The sequence below is a fragment of the Falco peregrinus genome, chromosome 7, assembly GCF_023634155.1.
Source record: "Falco peregrinus isolate bFalPer1 chromosome 7, bFalPer1.pri, whole genome shotgun sequence".
NCBI lineage: Eukaryota > Metazoa > Chordata > Aves > Falconiformes > Falconidae > Falco > Falco peregrinus.
The window spans coordinates 36,599,816-36,616,016 of NC_073727.1; the positions used below are offsets into that span (position 1 = coordinate 36,599,816).

Genomic DNA, 16,201 nt, shown 5'->3' on the forward strand with positions numbered 1-16,201 from the left:
ACCAAATAGTTGAGTACCTGAATTTGTGTCATTTTTGCATTTTATTGTGTGGCAATGTATTACATAATCTCAGTTAAGAGTTTAACTAATGCAGTCCTTATCTTGAAACATGACAAGTTTCTCTCTACACAGATAATGCTTTCTAGCCTTTGACCTTTCTGAGTAATTTTCCTGATTACTTTGGCTTCCTGCAAACCTATCACTGATGCAAAAGCTAGGATCTCATAAAAAGTGCATGAACAAAGTACATACATATTTGAAGCAGGAGCAGCAGCTTAGTCACAGCTAACCCAGCAGGGGAGGCTGAGGAACGCAGCGTACATGCAGCTGAGAGGCAGATCTTGGCAAAATGGAGCTTCAGGATGATATTACTAAGTATCAAAGCAGATGTTTGAATGAAGTGCCTTTAAAACAAACAGAGTATGTGAAGAAAAAAACCCTGCTGAAATACAAAGCTACCTGTGCTGTAAGTAGATGCTGTTCTTCAGGGCTGCTAGTTTAACAATTCTCAAATCTGCAAGACTTTTAGAAGTTTCATTGTATTAATATGATCATTCATGGTAACTTAGTAATTGGTGCTCAGAGTTTTACTGCATGAATGTACTACCCTCACTGGCAGTTTTCTAAAGTTCTTCTGGTACTTATCAAGCAAATATGTTTGTTTCTGGCAGTTAACTGTGCTTTTTGTTTTACTATAACAACCTGACAGTTCTTTTGCACAGCAAAGACATTGCTTCAATCTTTTATTTTATACATTTGTTTTAAATTGATGTACTTGTGGCCAAAGCAGCCATGATTCCTTTTTGATTACTATTTATCTTTGGATTAATCATTAACAAAACAGACATGTAGGAAAGGTGTTGGTGAAGAACATTTGGGAAGCAAGGCATAGGAAAAGACTAATGAACCATTTCGTACAGTATTGTCAGTCCACAAGTCAAATAATCACGGTTAACTCTTTCCTTCTTCCCCAGGGCTTTAAGAGTCCCTGTAAATAATAATGTGTAGGGGTTTTGTTATGTTTTTTAAATCTTTTGTTGTAGCAAATAACACAGTTTTAGGCTTCTGTTTGTGACTATGAAAGAAACAAATTACATATAATATATGTCTGTGTATATGTTTGCATGAGATACTGCATCTGTAATTTGGAATTTAAAGAAAATGACAGGTACTGGTTTTAGAAAGACTCAAAACTTAATTTTCAGAACAGCCCTATGAAAAAGTGAGTTAGATTATGACACTCTTCAGCTTTAGGTCATCAGAACAATTTCACATAGTAGAACTTCCTATTTAATGCTGCATTGTGCAAGGATTCATAAAATATGAGGGAAATGCTGGAAGCTGAGAACAAAAGAGAAGATAAATTAACAGACATTTTTCCTTAAGTCTTCAGTAAAAATAAATTAATCATGAGAAACAATGTGGGAAAAAGGCCTAACTAGGAAGGAAAGTAAATTATAGTTTCAAGAGGCACTTTGAAGAATAAAGTGAGAAACATAAGTATCCTAAAACATATTAATTCTTTCTGTCTATATGAAAAAACAAAATTAAACATTGTAGGTGTAAACTTAGTATTTTACACCATTTTTGATAAACAATATGCATGAAGTACTTCCTTGGCAACTTTTTTCCTGAAAGCTTAGGCAGAGAATTATGTACAAGTACAAATAGTAATCACACTGTCTAGTAAATCCTCTAGAGAGCAGAGCATATGCATTAGGAATAATTTTTTAATGAATAAGTATCCATAGTCCTGAATTGATACATAGAAGTTAGCTGTGGAAAGTCTTAGGATTTGAGTAGGTGCTACCAATGTTATTTCACCTCAAGGATGTATGTCCCAAATTCCAGAGTCTTTCTGTAAATGCTATAATAAAGGCAGCATCTCATCTGTATACCTGTTATAAGTTTTTGGGTTTTACTTCATCTCCCTCTTTGCTTGCAGTGGTAGAAATGTTTTCTGCTGTAATAGCTGTACTTTCAATTTAGTATTTTCTGTTTATTTTAATTTACAAATGTGAATTTTAATGAAAATGAAGGGTAAAGCCATAGTGAACTTCCAGGTGAAGAGTGCATGCCATGGTGATTTGGCTTATCTGTACTCAGTGACAAGACCTGTTAGGTCACCATGGCAGTGTTATCCTCCCTGCCCAGAAAGAATGGCCACTGTTCTAGTCCAAATGCACCTCCTGATTCTGTCCTTGCTGACTGGACATAGGATTAAACTGCTGCCATCACATCTGGGGTCTTTCTTCAGGGGTCTTCAGCATTTCTGCCACTTTGGACAATCTTTCCCTACGTACTTATTCCATCTGTCTCTTACCCACTTCTTTCAGCAGTTCCATTTCCATTCCTACTTTTGGGGTATTTCTCCAGCACAAAAATCAGGGAATGAGCAGCTGGAAGAAAGTAAAACTGAGAGAGAGAAGGTGCGAAGGAAGTAACTTTGGCATTGCTGGTGTTTGGTGTTGCTTGGGGAAAAATCAGTGACAGAGCTGGAGAGGGTGGGAAGCAAGGGGGAGACAGGAAATTCTTGAGCACAGTCACAAGGAGGATAGCAGCAGGAGGAGAAAGTGGGGGGTCTGGAAGGAGCCCCTCTGACTGTATCTGTCCGGAGGAAGAGGTATGTGCAACGCCAGGCCCACAGTTAGGTCTCTTGGTTGTCCCTGTTAGAGGGCTAGTTGGGAGTGTGCCACATTCCTGACTTTCTGGCTCGTATGCTTTCTGGCTTCCTGGCCTATGGGAAGGAATTCTGTGCACTCGGACTGTCCCAGTGTGGAGCTGCTCCATGGCTAAGCTGTACACCCGTACCTCAGAACTGAGCAGGCCCCCCCGTTCTGCTACACTTCTGCCCAGCACCTGCAAGACAGGCTGGGTGGTAGCAAGGAGAATAGGGTGTTTTTGTGAGCAAGGACGGGCAAAAAGTAACAGGACAGTGTATGTACACTTGTTTATATCCTACTCACACATGCAGTTTTTCTTAGCTCCTTGTAATTGCTGTAGTCTCAGTTACGAGGCTCCAATACAGTAATACTGAGCATGAGAGTAAGCCTCTCTTATTTCTACTTTATTTTGAATCTTAGTATTTGCTAGTGCCTGGTGGTTCCTGGAAATGGCAGGAGACGAAGGCTCTGAGGGAAAAATGGGAAGTAAACTGGGGTGGTTTATGGTGGTTTTCTGTGATAAGCATTTTCTGTCCCATTGTTGCCTTAGTGAAAAGTACATACACTGTGAAATACTCTGAGAGGGTTGTCACTTTTCACTGCACCTTTCAGCCAGCATACATCGCCATTCATCTTGAGTGTCTGTTAAGCTGATAGAGGCCTCCTCAGCTCTTCCCCAGTCTCCCAAAGGTTATGTTACTTTCTGTTACGAGGTTTCCTTGGGTTATTTGTCTCTTTCCAGTTTCCTTTAACGTTGCTAATGGGGTGACTTATGAGAAACTGGCATGTGGATGGAAATGTGACACTTGCAGCCTCAGTCCAGCTGAGTCTCTTAAGAAATCCCTGTGAGCATTTCAGGGAAAGCTAAGTAAAATGAATTACCATCTCTTTACACAGATAAAGAATTTGCAAAACAGGTAAATATATTGACTGCTTCCTACTGTGTTTTCCCGAGCAAAGACTTCCCTGATTACAACACGGGACTGGCCACAGGTTAAAAGTGCAATATTGAGGTGTTGGCTTGTAAGGAGTTCACAAGATTATCATTCTTGTGCCTCCTCTATCTTCAGGCACAGAATGTCTCCAATTTTTTGATGAACAAGTTCAGAGAAATTATTAGTTCATAAGAAATCATACGTTCATAGAAATGATAATCACACAGTTAATTTCCAATAGACATAATAGTTTATCACAGTTGTGAACTTTAATTTTCCTGTGTCTATGTGACAGGTTCTGCTGTGTGCTTTGGTGGTTGTATCCCTGGGACTAGGTTTAGGACTAGGACTGAACCGTGGAGACCAGGAGCAAGGTATGTTTATGATACTTTCAGCATAATTATCACCGAAGCTAGATCTGGTAAACGTCTTCAGCAGCTATTTCACAGAGCATGTAAATGCTCTGTGAAAACTTACCAGCCTTGAAAATAAATTTCTTGCATTCTTGAAGTTGGATTGGATAGAAACTGTACACTCACAATCTATACTTGGAAAAACCTGTCCTAAAGTACTGAATGCCTTGCTTCTCCTTCTAGAAGTGTCAAACTTAGTCCACAACAGGTATGGAAATCTTGTTTTGTTTTGGTGTGTTTTTTTTTTTTTTTTTTAGGAAACTTTTAGGAAAATTTGAGATAGGAGTTATCTTATTACATATAATATCCTGCAATTATTTAACCAGTATGTTATGTAGAAGAAATACCATCGGACTAGCTTCGGGACTCATGCTGTGGGTACATTTGGCATAGTTCCGGTGGCTACTGTTAAAACTGATTATGAATTTTCTCTGAAAACTTCAGTTCAATAAAGCTATGATATAAAGGGGATAACGGTTTGATTTGGTGGAATGTTATTTTTTAGTTAGAGAAACAAAGTAGCATTTTGATGTTAGGGAGTCAAGTCAAATGAGAACAAACACACCACATGATGAATTAAATAAAACACTCCCTTTAGAAGCAAAACAATAGTAATGTCATAGTGGAGGAGTTCAAGGAAACAGTCTCTTTCTCATTCCTAATCAACACATATATCAACACATTGAACTTATTCACCTACTTATTCATCAAGTCTTAGTTCCTGAGATTTTTCAATACTATGGGCCTAGCAAATAAAGTGAGATAGAATTGTAGTTGATTTTTGATTACATATGTTTTATTACGACTTCCTGTGTAAAATATGTAGATACCCACAACTTCGAGTCTTCACTGACATTTACCTGAGGAATTTGGTCATAGTTGTAGTAAATGAAAGATGGAAACAAATCAGTGTGTTAGCATTTTGGTGCCTCTGCAGGTGCTGCAGAGCAACCCTAAATAGGGACTGACTAACATTATTTGCTGCTTTCATAACCAGACCTACTTGGGAAAGATGAATTAGCCAAACATACACTGCAGAGTGGGAAGTGAAGCGTCAGCCCTTAGCAGCGTGCACCTTTGTGCAGTTGCATTTGCTGCGAGGGCAGTGGGAAAGAGTGGTGGTGTTCAGGAGCAAAAGGAGTTGCGGTCAAGACAGGTGCTGGAGGCTTGTGGTCTCAGGAGAAGGGGCCTGGATAGGAGTCAGGAGGGCCTGGCATATAGTACAATTGATTCTGTTTATATACTCAATGTGAATTTCCTTACAGCTCCTGTAGTGGTACTAACTACTCCAAATAAAAGTTAATGTAATACTAAATTCCTGACCTTGCACAGTTATATAAATATTGTAAAGAAATTAAAAGTATGGGTTGCAAATTATGAAGGGTGTGAACAGTTCCAATACAGTCAGAGGAAAAGTTAATATTTTTGTATTTTTTCTGACTTAAACTCACCATTCTGTATCATTTAATATCAGGTAGACCATCTTAACAACTCTGAGTTGTTCAAACGCCAATGGATAGAGGAAAAATTTAATTAAATACTCTAAACTTCAGCCACAGAAGCACAGAAAAGCTCTTTGCCTATGTTTAGGTACATTTCTGAAAAATTGTAGCTCTTTCTTGACAGAACAGACTCCAGTCATAAAACCTGTAGCCCTCAATTAGTTCTCTTCATCTCTACTTTTGACAGATCCATTTATGCTCATTACATATATTGTTTGTTATTCTAATTATTTGCAAAACTTTCTTGCATTGAACAATAGTTGCTGTAAGCACTTAAGAGCACAAAGTTCAACATGAGAACTTTCTACCTGTGAAACAAACTGGCTTTCTTGAAAAAACTAATTTTAGCTCTACATGGTTTCTACACAGTGGATATTAAAGCCCAAATTTTGTAGCCAGTACAGCCTACAAAAGCATGAACCTTTTGGCAACTATAATAAATTGCACCAGCAAACACGAGTAGTTATACCTATCCTTGTCTAATGGTGTGAGTGGACAAGAAAACTGGAAATGTAGGTGCTCAGGGTGGTTCAAACAGTATTTCTGCAGTACAGAGAATGCAGACACAAGGCTCATCCTGGTGGAGGCTGGTGTGGAGCTGTGCGTGATCTTTGGAGATTTGGCATTTTCCTAAGGTGTCCTCAGCTGTCCTCAGGAGAGCCAGAGCTCTCCCTTTGCCTTGCATGAATGTGTCAGAACTGTGGTGAGGAAACACGTCTCCATTTCCAGCACAAGGCCCCTCATTTGGAGCCTTTTCTTTCTTTTGATCAAAACAACCAAACCTGCAGATTTCTAATGGACCTTGTAATGATTAAGTGGGAGAGATATGGTCAGAATCCGAAGTGGACTAGTAAGGCATATTATGGGCCTTGCCCAACCCCCCAGGGCTGCCCCATGGCCCAGGACCCTGTTTCAGCCCCCTGGGGCCATCAGTCCCTGCCCCAGAAATGCTGCAGCAGGGCGGGTCTCCAGGTCCGCACAGCCATGCCCTGCATGGCCATGGGTCCCACTAAGCCAGGCCCACCCACAGGCCAACAGTCTGGCCTTGGCCTGTCCCTGTCCCCAGGGTAGTGCCCAGTGCCTGGGGTGGGCTGCCCTGGTCCCCCCAGCTGGCTGCCCCACTGCGGTGGGATGTGCCCTGGCTCCCAGGCTATGCCCAGCCACCCCTGGGGAGCCCCCATGGCTCTGGGTGCCCAGCCCTGAGGGAACCCCCATCCCACACAGCTCCCTGCCATGTATATTAGGGAGCATCCAAAGTGGGAGGTATTCTTCCTCTTGCATCCTGGACCCAGAAATGAGCAGGGGACATGCCAGCTTCCTGCTCCTCATGCTTGGAGGGGGAGACACCTAGGCATTGTCTCCTGTGCCACTGGTCCTAGGGAGACCTGCTACAGGAACAGCCCTGCCACAGGCTCTGGGCAAGTGTGGCCCAAACAGCCACCAGGACCTTCAATGTCCAGAGGACTTCCTACAGCTTTCATTTCACCTTGCTGACCCGTGTGCTAGTGGGCATTGGAAAATGACTTAGGAAACAGATTTGGGAAATGTTTCAGCACATTTCTTGCTGCAGCCTGTGTCCGTGATCCATTTAGTTGACCTCTCTGGGACAGAGCTATCCAACCACGCAGAATCATTGCCTTCTCCTTACAGTCAGCTGCAGGCACAAGTGCAATGAGCCACACAGGAGAGAGGTACCTGGCTGCCAGTGTGACAGCGGCTGCAAGGAGCGTGGGGACTGCTGCTGGGACTATGAAGACACCTGCGTGGAGCCAAGTATGTTCCCCTACTGGCAGTGCTCTCTAGTTTCCATTTTATTTTGAGTTTGTTTTTTTTCATGTGATATTAATACGAAAAGGATACATTCTTGTATTTATGCAGACGTACGGAAGCTATGTCACATTCCCTCAGGGAGAGAAGGATGTGGTGGTGGTGACCTGGCAGGACACAAAATCTTCCTATGTATTTCTCAAATCAGATCCCTGTACATTTTTCCCTCGTGGATAACCAAAGCATTTGCCGTACATATTTCCTGGCCCAGATAAAGCTGGGGATAAGCGTGAGCAGAAATCACAGGCTACCTTTGACCAGGGCCCTGAAACAATGCTGCTGTGCCAGCACCTCTTCCCTCTCAAAAACAAATGGGTGTTTCCTGGTCAGGTGCACTCTCCAGCCTCATGCAGTGCTTGGTGGGTGCCCCGGGGCTGGAGTAGTGCACTCATCTTCCAGGGGAGCAGCCTGGCTCTGCATCAAGGCCAGACACCTCTCCAGTTACTCTGCTTTCCCAGCAGCTGCTTGGATGTTTCTTCACCTTTATCGCTTTTTCTGCCTGCTTCAGCCCTTACATCTCTTTTTTTGCTGTCTGCTGGGAATCACGTGCAAGAGCAGGAAAAAGATCTGCTTCCTTCTCTTTCTCTTCTTTAGGAAAAATATGGGTTTGATGGTTTGATTTTTTTTTTTTTTTTAATCTTCCTGGAAAGGTGGAAGGCATTGAAGATTGAAGGGGAGTAAAGTTATTCTATGACTCTGCATTACCATTCCATGGCCACAGAAATAGACTTCATGTGTTAAAGAAAATCTTGAGCTTTCCTTTCAGACAAAACTGCTAAAGCAACTCAAGCAGGACATATAAAATTATAGTTCAACAAAAACTCTTGGGTTTTGTTTTGGGTTTTTGTTTGTTTTTTTCTTTTTCTTTACTTGTTTGGGAGATTTCCACACAAAGGAGTTTACATGAGGTTCTATGAGCCAAATCATAACCCTTTTCTTCCAATTTTCAGCCCAGTCTTGGAGGTGCACTAATTTCCGTTGTGGTGAGACACGGATACCTGGAAGTTACTGTTCTTGTTCGGATGATTGCTTGCAGAAAAAAGACTGCTGTGTAAACTACAACAGTGTTTGCAAAGGTAAATCAAAAGACAAAAAGATTTATATATATAAACTTTCCTGTGAAATAAATAGATGGGTAAACATGGCAAATATAAAGGTAGATGCATTTGTTTCTCAAGATTAGAGTTTTACAGTGACATTTTTGAGAATGAAGATATTTTAAGGTGAAGCTTTTTGGTACTTTTGACTGGGAAAAAATAGTTTCTGGAGAACAATGTGAATGTGTCATTCCTAAGAAACACAGAAAGTTTGAATATTGCAGCAGTATACTAAATGTGGGGCTTTTGGATTGTTTCCTTTTTTCCTTTTTTTTTTTTTTAATAGATGGAGACATGTTTTCTGCTTCAAAGTTCATGGGATCCAAAGTACATATCGTAGTAATCATTCCTAATTTAAAATATCCCATCCTTTTTATTAGAAATTAATTTTCAGACGGTGTTTCTTATATCTTATGTATGTGTGAATATCTTTGTGTTTCATACAGACTCTGGCTAAACACTCAAAGACTAGCACTAGTAAAATCAGATTACAGGAATGACACACGAGGAGCATACCAGTGGCATAAAACATGGTCTCTGTTATCAGAATTCCTTTATCTGGTGAGGTGGCAGAAATTTAAGGCAGCTCCTGCAAAATTGTGTTTGTCACCTAAATGCAAATTAAAAAGCATTCGAGTTTGATTAGGTGCTAAGCTGATTGAATTTACCTGTAGTCTAGGTCACTGTACATCCCTGCCTTTGGCTGCTTCATGGGAGAGAAGCTTTCTGTGTGAGCTAAGAACTTCAACAGCCACTGCTTCTCTTTGTATTTTTTCCTTTTCAGATGTTTTTCTTCTTTCTTCTCTTATTGACCTCCTTTGTTTCTTCCAAAGAGATGGGCAAACAACATAAATGAGTATAGCTGTGAAGCAGATGGAGAATATTCAAAGGAGAACAGAAAGAATTACTTGAAATTTGAAAGCCATGGTCAACAAGGAAAGATTGAAGGAGTTTGGGCTCTTTACAGAAAAAAAAAAAAAGGCTAAAAAGAGCGCTGGCAATCATCTTTACATGCATAAGTGGTATCTGCAAATAAAGAAGGCAGTAATCCAGTGTGGACAGAATACAGTTTAAATGTTTTCCATTTAAAACCAGCTAAAAATTAGGCTAAGGTTTCATAGTGATTCCTTCTTTCATTTGTTTGCTTGTCTGTCTGGTATATGTGCTTTATTTTTAACTTAATATTGTAAGCATTAGCCATTTCCAGGTTTGATTAACTAATAGGTTACACTAAATGATTTCTAAAGGGATCTTTAGCCCTGTGTTTCTATAATTCTGTATTGAAGCAGAAAATGTACCAAGAACAACTCTAAAAAGATCAACTAGAAAACTTTGTTGTTTGTTTGGGTTTTTTTAATGCTGACTCAGTATTTTCTTTTGTTCTTTTAGATGAAATACCTTGGGCAGAAGAACCATGTATATCACTTGAAACTCCTCAGTGTCCAGCTGGGTAGGATAAAATAATTTTGTCTTCTTAGCAAATAAAATCATTGTGATGGTCAGAAATACTCCAGTGGCTTTAAGCAGGTCTTCATGAGGTGTTTATATTTACTGAGAATAAGGTTCCTGCCCTGAGGAATATTCTATAGTAGCAGTTTGTGGCTAGCAATGTTTTTTGTTTCTAAAACCTTTTTCATTTCGTTGCACATTAATTTATCACTTACTGTTTAGAGTACAAATCCAGACTGAAAGTCGGCCTGCAAAGACCTGGAAAAATTGTGGGAGTGATCTCAAGGTTCATGTATCACAAAATGTTCATAGTCCATTTTATGTTACTATATTGTATCTGTGACAATTCGGATAAATCACCTTATGCAAACTTTAATAACTGTTAGAATCTGTGATTGCAGTCCTTTATCTAACTAACAGGTTGGGTTTTTTTTACTTGAATTATCTGCCAAAAGAAAGGTGTGGAAGAAGGAAGCTATGAAATTAGCCGTATGTCTACAAACACTGTAACATGGTAATTCTGACATCTACCTATAGATATTTTGCTATTTGTGCAGTATTGCAGAAACATAGTTTAAAAGTTGTTCTCAAAAAAAAAAATTCTTTTCTGGTTCAGTTATGGTATTTGTGATGTTCTCCATTATTCTATCTATTTTACTGCAAATTTAGTTTCATTATAACAATAGTAGCTGTAGTATTGTGGCCTCTTCATGGGTTCCTGCATAAGCCTCTCAACATAGCTATAGAAATACACTTTTTAAGTTAACAAATAACTTGCTGAGTTAACACAGTTTCATAGGCTACAACTTGGAAATTAGTGGAGGAGACCTTCTTTAAGGACTGTAAACATAATTGCTATATAAAGCTCCATTTGATTTCAGATTCAAATCAGGAAGTTGTTTTATACAAACTGTTTTTATACAAACATTAATGCCAGTGTACTTCCATGTTTTGCAAAGACCACTGTGAAAGAAACAAACTGGGATGGTGATTATTGTCTGATGTGAATATATAACTTCTTTTTTCATAGTTAACACTTGAAGTATTACTTGAAAAAATGGAGTCAGTTATTAGTAATTGCATTTTATCAACCATTTTCTCCCCCAGTATTTTCCAGGCTTATAATTCCTATAAATTACAAACAGATGGGGTTTTTTTTTTGGTACTACATGTAGCGAAACCTACTTCAAACTACATTTAAAATTTAATTCTAGGTTTACCATTTTTATGTTTCTTTGTATGTTTCTGAGGAGATTATGAAATATATAACGATGGTTAACTAAAAGACTGAATTTGAAAAATCACGTTACTTGATCCCACTGAATTTGTCACTTGGTGTTATGAAAAAAAGGTGCTATAGCACCAGCACTTCATAACTGCTGATGCATTTTTCTTTAAGAGTCCTTTTAGGTTGCTTAAGAGAAAGTATGTTTAATAACTTTGAAGTTTATTTGCACAGCTGGCACCTCCTAGTTATAATTTTTATAACAAGAATTTAAATACTGTTCTAGAGATCAGCTGCAGCTTGTGCCTATTTTATCATATCTACTATATGAAGTCAGATCTGAGGCTTTTATCCTTATATACATGAAGTCTTACCGTAAGCAAACTAGCAGTTGCTGCATTCTTTTCGTAGCTTTGAGTTCAGTTTGTCAGGGTCCTTGAGGAAAAGAAGTGTTCTCCAGCTCAATGAGAGCTGGGTGACATGAGAGGTATAATCTGCAAAGAACATGGACTGCTTAGTGATGTCTTCACAGAGGAAATGTGGTAAAGTAAGGGATTAGCCGAAACCTGGCATTGCAAATAGATTGTTTCTCAGCTGAGGCTAATTGGCCCTAACTGCTTGCTGGGTGACTGCTGTACTTTTACAGTCATTGTGCAGCTGCCCTGAAAGACTTTTTAAGATGAACTAAGGAATAAGAGACAGAATTCAACCCATCGCTATGTACAGAGGCACTTCGGCTGCCCTGAACTCTGGGTCTGTATTTGGATACTAGTCAGCAGCATTTGTATTTGTTTGTATTTTTATTAAAAGATTAACAAATCCAATTTCTTTTGTAGGTTCTGGATATACTGACTAGCTTGTATTCTATTCCTTCAGTATTTTTTTTTCCAGGAGTATTGTGTATTTGCTCTCAAAATTGAACTATTTGTTTATCTCACACTGTGATATTAATTCTGGGAAGTACATTAAATGTCTGGATCCTGCTTTTAAAAATAGAATTTATATTGTTAAATATCTTAACAAGTCACCAACTGTCTAAACTCCTTTACAATGACAAACTCATATTTTCTTGTAGGTTTGATCTGCCACCACTTATCCTTTTTTCAATGGATGGGTTTAGAGCAGAATACTTGCAAACCTGGAGCTCTTTGCTGCCAAATATTCAAAAACTCAGTAAGTTACCAAGAGTGCTTTGACTATTTTCTTTAAAAGTCTGCATGCAACCTCTCCAGTCCCTTTTGTGTGTTCATGCATATGTGTTGCTCAGCAATAAGAAAAATCGCAAATCATGTCTCCCTCATCAGTTGTGTATTTTCATTATTATATGTTGACATTAATTCTTGTATTTGAGTGCACAGCAAACATGACTTTTTTAAAAAAGACCTCTAATACTGGTCATCAGCTTTTCATTAAATAAATAGTTTGAAATATGCATTCAAATACAATTTAAGACTGGAAAAAACTTCCAGAGAAGGATTTCCTGCATTCTCTGTACTCCATTGAAAAATTCTAGGTGATAAGGAGATCATCATTAAAGTATAATACAAAGAAAAAATACATTGGGTTATTGGGAAATTTTCCTCAAAGATGCACTTTGTCAAAGTCAAATATTTTAAGAACATAGAGTCATAGAATCACAGAATGGTTTGGGTTGGAAGGGATCATCTAGTTCCAACCCCTCTGCCATGGGCAGGGACACCTTCCACTAGACCAGGTTGCTCGAAGCCCCATCCAGCCTGGCCTGGAACACTGCCAGGGATGGGGCATCCACAGTTTCTCTGGGCAACCTGTTCCAGTGTCTCACCACCCTCACAGTAAATAATTTCTTCCTAATATCTATATTAGATATCAAATAATACATATTAATAAGATATTAAAGAGAAGCTACAGTTTTATCTGTGAATATTATTATATTAGACTTCAATGCAATGTAATTTACATATTGGTGGAATTTAATATATTGTTATGATTGCAGTAAGGTACAAGTAACTGTTTCTAAGTATTTCTGAATCTTGGGAGAAACAGTAAGTTGAAGATCTTTAGCTTGTATTGTAAAGGACTCTAAAAAGTGAGACCAATTATTGCACACTGTTAAAATATCCTGAATACTTTAGAGCTCAGCTCTCAAGATACTTTGTACCTGGACAAAATGTCTGCATATTTATTTTTTTCTTCTCAGCAGTAATAGTCTAAATTGACAGTGTTTGTATTTGTTCTGAATATATCATATCGTGTTTCTATTGTGCTCATTTGAAAACTTCACATGATTGTTACGAAGTACTACATTTTACTGAATAACTAACAATCTTGTTTGTGGATAATGAGAGTGTCCATAAGCCTGAACTTGAAGCAGTGTGCAAACCTGACTTCTTGCGCAAAGATTTTATTCTTTGATGTCATTCTGACTTTGGAAGAAACTTGAGTCAGTGAAGAAATCATGTTCACAGAAGTCAGTGTTAAGTTCCAGTCTTTTGAAACAACTTAAAAGGAAGTGCCAAATTGACAAAAGGCATGAAAATCATGCTATGTTTATTTATCCAGGAAATCCTTTCAAACACAAAGAAGTGTAATTCAGCATTACTTATATTTGTAGTCAATTTTAACAGTTGATTATACATATTCATGCTAATTATTCTCAGAAATTGATAGTGGAAAGGAAAGGGAAATTCCTCTGTTTGCAAAAGAAAAAAAAGTGACATTGATTTGTAGCATAAAATATTTTCTCTCTATTAAGTCCATTAACCTAGGATTTTCAGTAGAGCTAATCAAGCTAGTTGTTCTAGAATATGTACATTATGAATGCAGCTCCTTTACCCTTTAAGAGAAATCCATCAAAAATTATGTTGATTTTCTCATTTATTTGTCCATTTTCCAGCCCGTCTTTAAACACTCTTTAAGCCTTTTTTTCTATACTACACCAGAACAGTTTTGTTGAACAAAATTTTGGCCTTTCATTGTGTAGTTGAGCTTCCTTAGTTAAAATCAGTTTCTGTTCTTTGACTGAAATGCTGTACATCAAAGTATAGTGTGTTTGAGCGTAGTCATCTGACTCAGCTTAATACAGAACTGTTTTTCCACGCAAGTTAGATTAAAAATGGCATTAAGACATCTTCCAGTCTTCACACCTTGGTTTTGTGGTTGAGTAAGTTGGATATTACACTGGATTTAGATGTTACAGGTGTTTGGGCATGGTAAGTGCCTTGGATTGCTGAAAAGTGGTACAGTGTTTAGAGATAAAGGTAGGACACCTGAGGTGGGATTCACTCCAGAGCAGGCCACCTACATTTAGATACATTCTTGGAGGTGACTGCATGTGAGATGTGTTCACGTTCATTGTAGTCAGTGTGTTTATGGTTAGTACAGTCTGTGCAGTGCAGTGCATGAGCTCAGAGAACAAGCCAGCTCAACCGACAGACAGAGGGTGCTACAGGACAGATTGTTGCATTAACCTATGTTGTAGAAGAATGGCTGCAGAAGCATGGCCTTAGAATCTCTGAAGATCTGCACAATCCAGGCGTGGTATTAGCATAGGCCTGTAATCAGAATTGTACTGAAGTTGCTGTGCTGAAGTTAACAAGAAAGGTAGCCTTGAGCTATTCTTGAATCCTGAGACCAAGTAATTATGCTGTGCCAACAGGCCGTGGCTGTAACAAGCTACAGCTGCTGGGAAAGCAGGTGCAGGGCCAAGAAAGATAGGGACCGGTATGGGAAAATAGGGAGTAACAAACTACAAGGCTGAAGCACAGCAACACAATTAGCTACATGGATAAAATGCTTATTTTAGTCATGATAATTAGGGGTGTGAGAACCGCGCACGTTTTAGAGACTACTAACCAATTATATTTCTGCTTTACGAATATGCATGTGTATCGGTTCTATATAAGTAGTGTTAGAAACTAATAAAGTTGAGCAAGATGCATAACTCATATTGAGCATCCTCTTGACTCTGGCAAACCCTTCTTCCAACACTATGTTTCTAACACTTCAGACTGCTATGGCGTCCTAGGTGGCCTTCAGCAGCTGTCAGGAGGACACAGATCTCTCAGTGATCTTGCATCAAAACCGCCAACTTTCATGCAGATGTCTTGGATATCTGACAGTATCTTAAGTGGCACTGGACTCGGTGCTTGAGCAACTGACTCCTTCCCATGCCTCTGGTCATTGCACAGCTCTGCAGAATATCTTGCCTGGGGTGACCTGAGGCTTCCGTCTTATTGCATAAACATATATGTCTAGTGCCATTTTGGATCTCAGAAATATCTGAGACACTCATTTGGGTTGGCAGACAGGATTTAGGAGCAGCATCTGAAGGCCACGCAAGGTCATTAAAAATGTCACAAATGTCCCTAAGCATCTAGGCTTTAGGCAGCTGAATTGAGTGTCCAGGGTCCACTGACTGCAGTGGGATGGTAGGTCTGGGTCACAGACACCAGAATGTACGTGTCTTCATTTGGAGTCACACTTCTCCTCTAATACCACAGCAACTAACTGTGGTGATTTGTTTGTTTGTTTGTTTTTAAGACTGTTAGTTCTAAATTTAAAAAAAAAAAAGCAAATTTATATTAATTCCATGATTTGTTGCAGAAACATGTGGCACGCATTCAAAATATATGAGAGCTGTTTACCCCACCAAAACCTTCCCAAACCACTATACTATTGTAACAGTAAGTGAGAATTTTCTATTTTTTCTTTTCATTACCTGGATGACAGAAATAATTTTGTGGTGCCAATCTTTTTGTGGGACATGGGAATTTAAACTATAGGAGTAAAAAACAAAAGGAATATGCTGAGATAGTACATACAGGTGTGATCTATGTGGCTATATATGTATGCTATCTGATTCTGGCCTGTGAAACAGTTATTCCTGATCTTTGACAGTTCAATTGGATATAAGTGAGCACGTGTGAGGACACAGCCATTTGATAGAAGTGTGGCTTAGGATGGGTTTGGGAGCTGATATATAGCCACATGACACATATGGTACTTAATCTATAGCACATCAGGTTTTAATTGAGCTGGGGAGCAAATGGAGAAAATCAAGGGATCTTGACAGGCACTCAATTCATTGACAGGAATCTGATGATCTGTGT

At 39.0% G+C, this 16,201-nt stretch overlaps 1 protein-coding gene across 3 annotated transcripts in view; it reads left to right on the forward strand.

The window, feature by feature from the left end:
• Nucleotides 1-256: 256 nt before the first annotated feature.
• The window catches only part of ENPP3 (ectonucleotide pyrophosphatase/phosphodiesterase 3), a 42,832-nt gene continuing 26,887 nt past the window's right edge, over nt 257-16,201 (forward strand). For all 3 annotated transcript variants that reach the window (XM_005230127.3, XM_027795907.2, XM_027795909.2), the window contains exons 1-7: nt 257-466; nt 3,894-3,972; nt 7,164-7,286; nt 8,291-8,416; nt 9,827-9,887; nt 12,187-12,284; nt 15,696-15,775. In XM_005230127.3, coding sequence (XP_005230184.2) covers nt 350-466; nt 3,894-3,972; nt 7,164-7,286; nt 8,291-8,416; nt 9,827-9,887; nt 12,187-12,284; nt 15,696-15,775 — 684 coding nt within the window. In that variant the 5' untranslated portion in view covers nt 257-349. The remainder of the gene's footprint in view (nt 467-3,893; nt 3,973-7,163; nt 7,287-8,290; nt 8,417-9,826; nt 9,888-12,186; nt 12,285-15,695; nt 15,776-16,201) is intronic.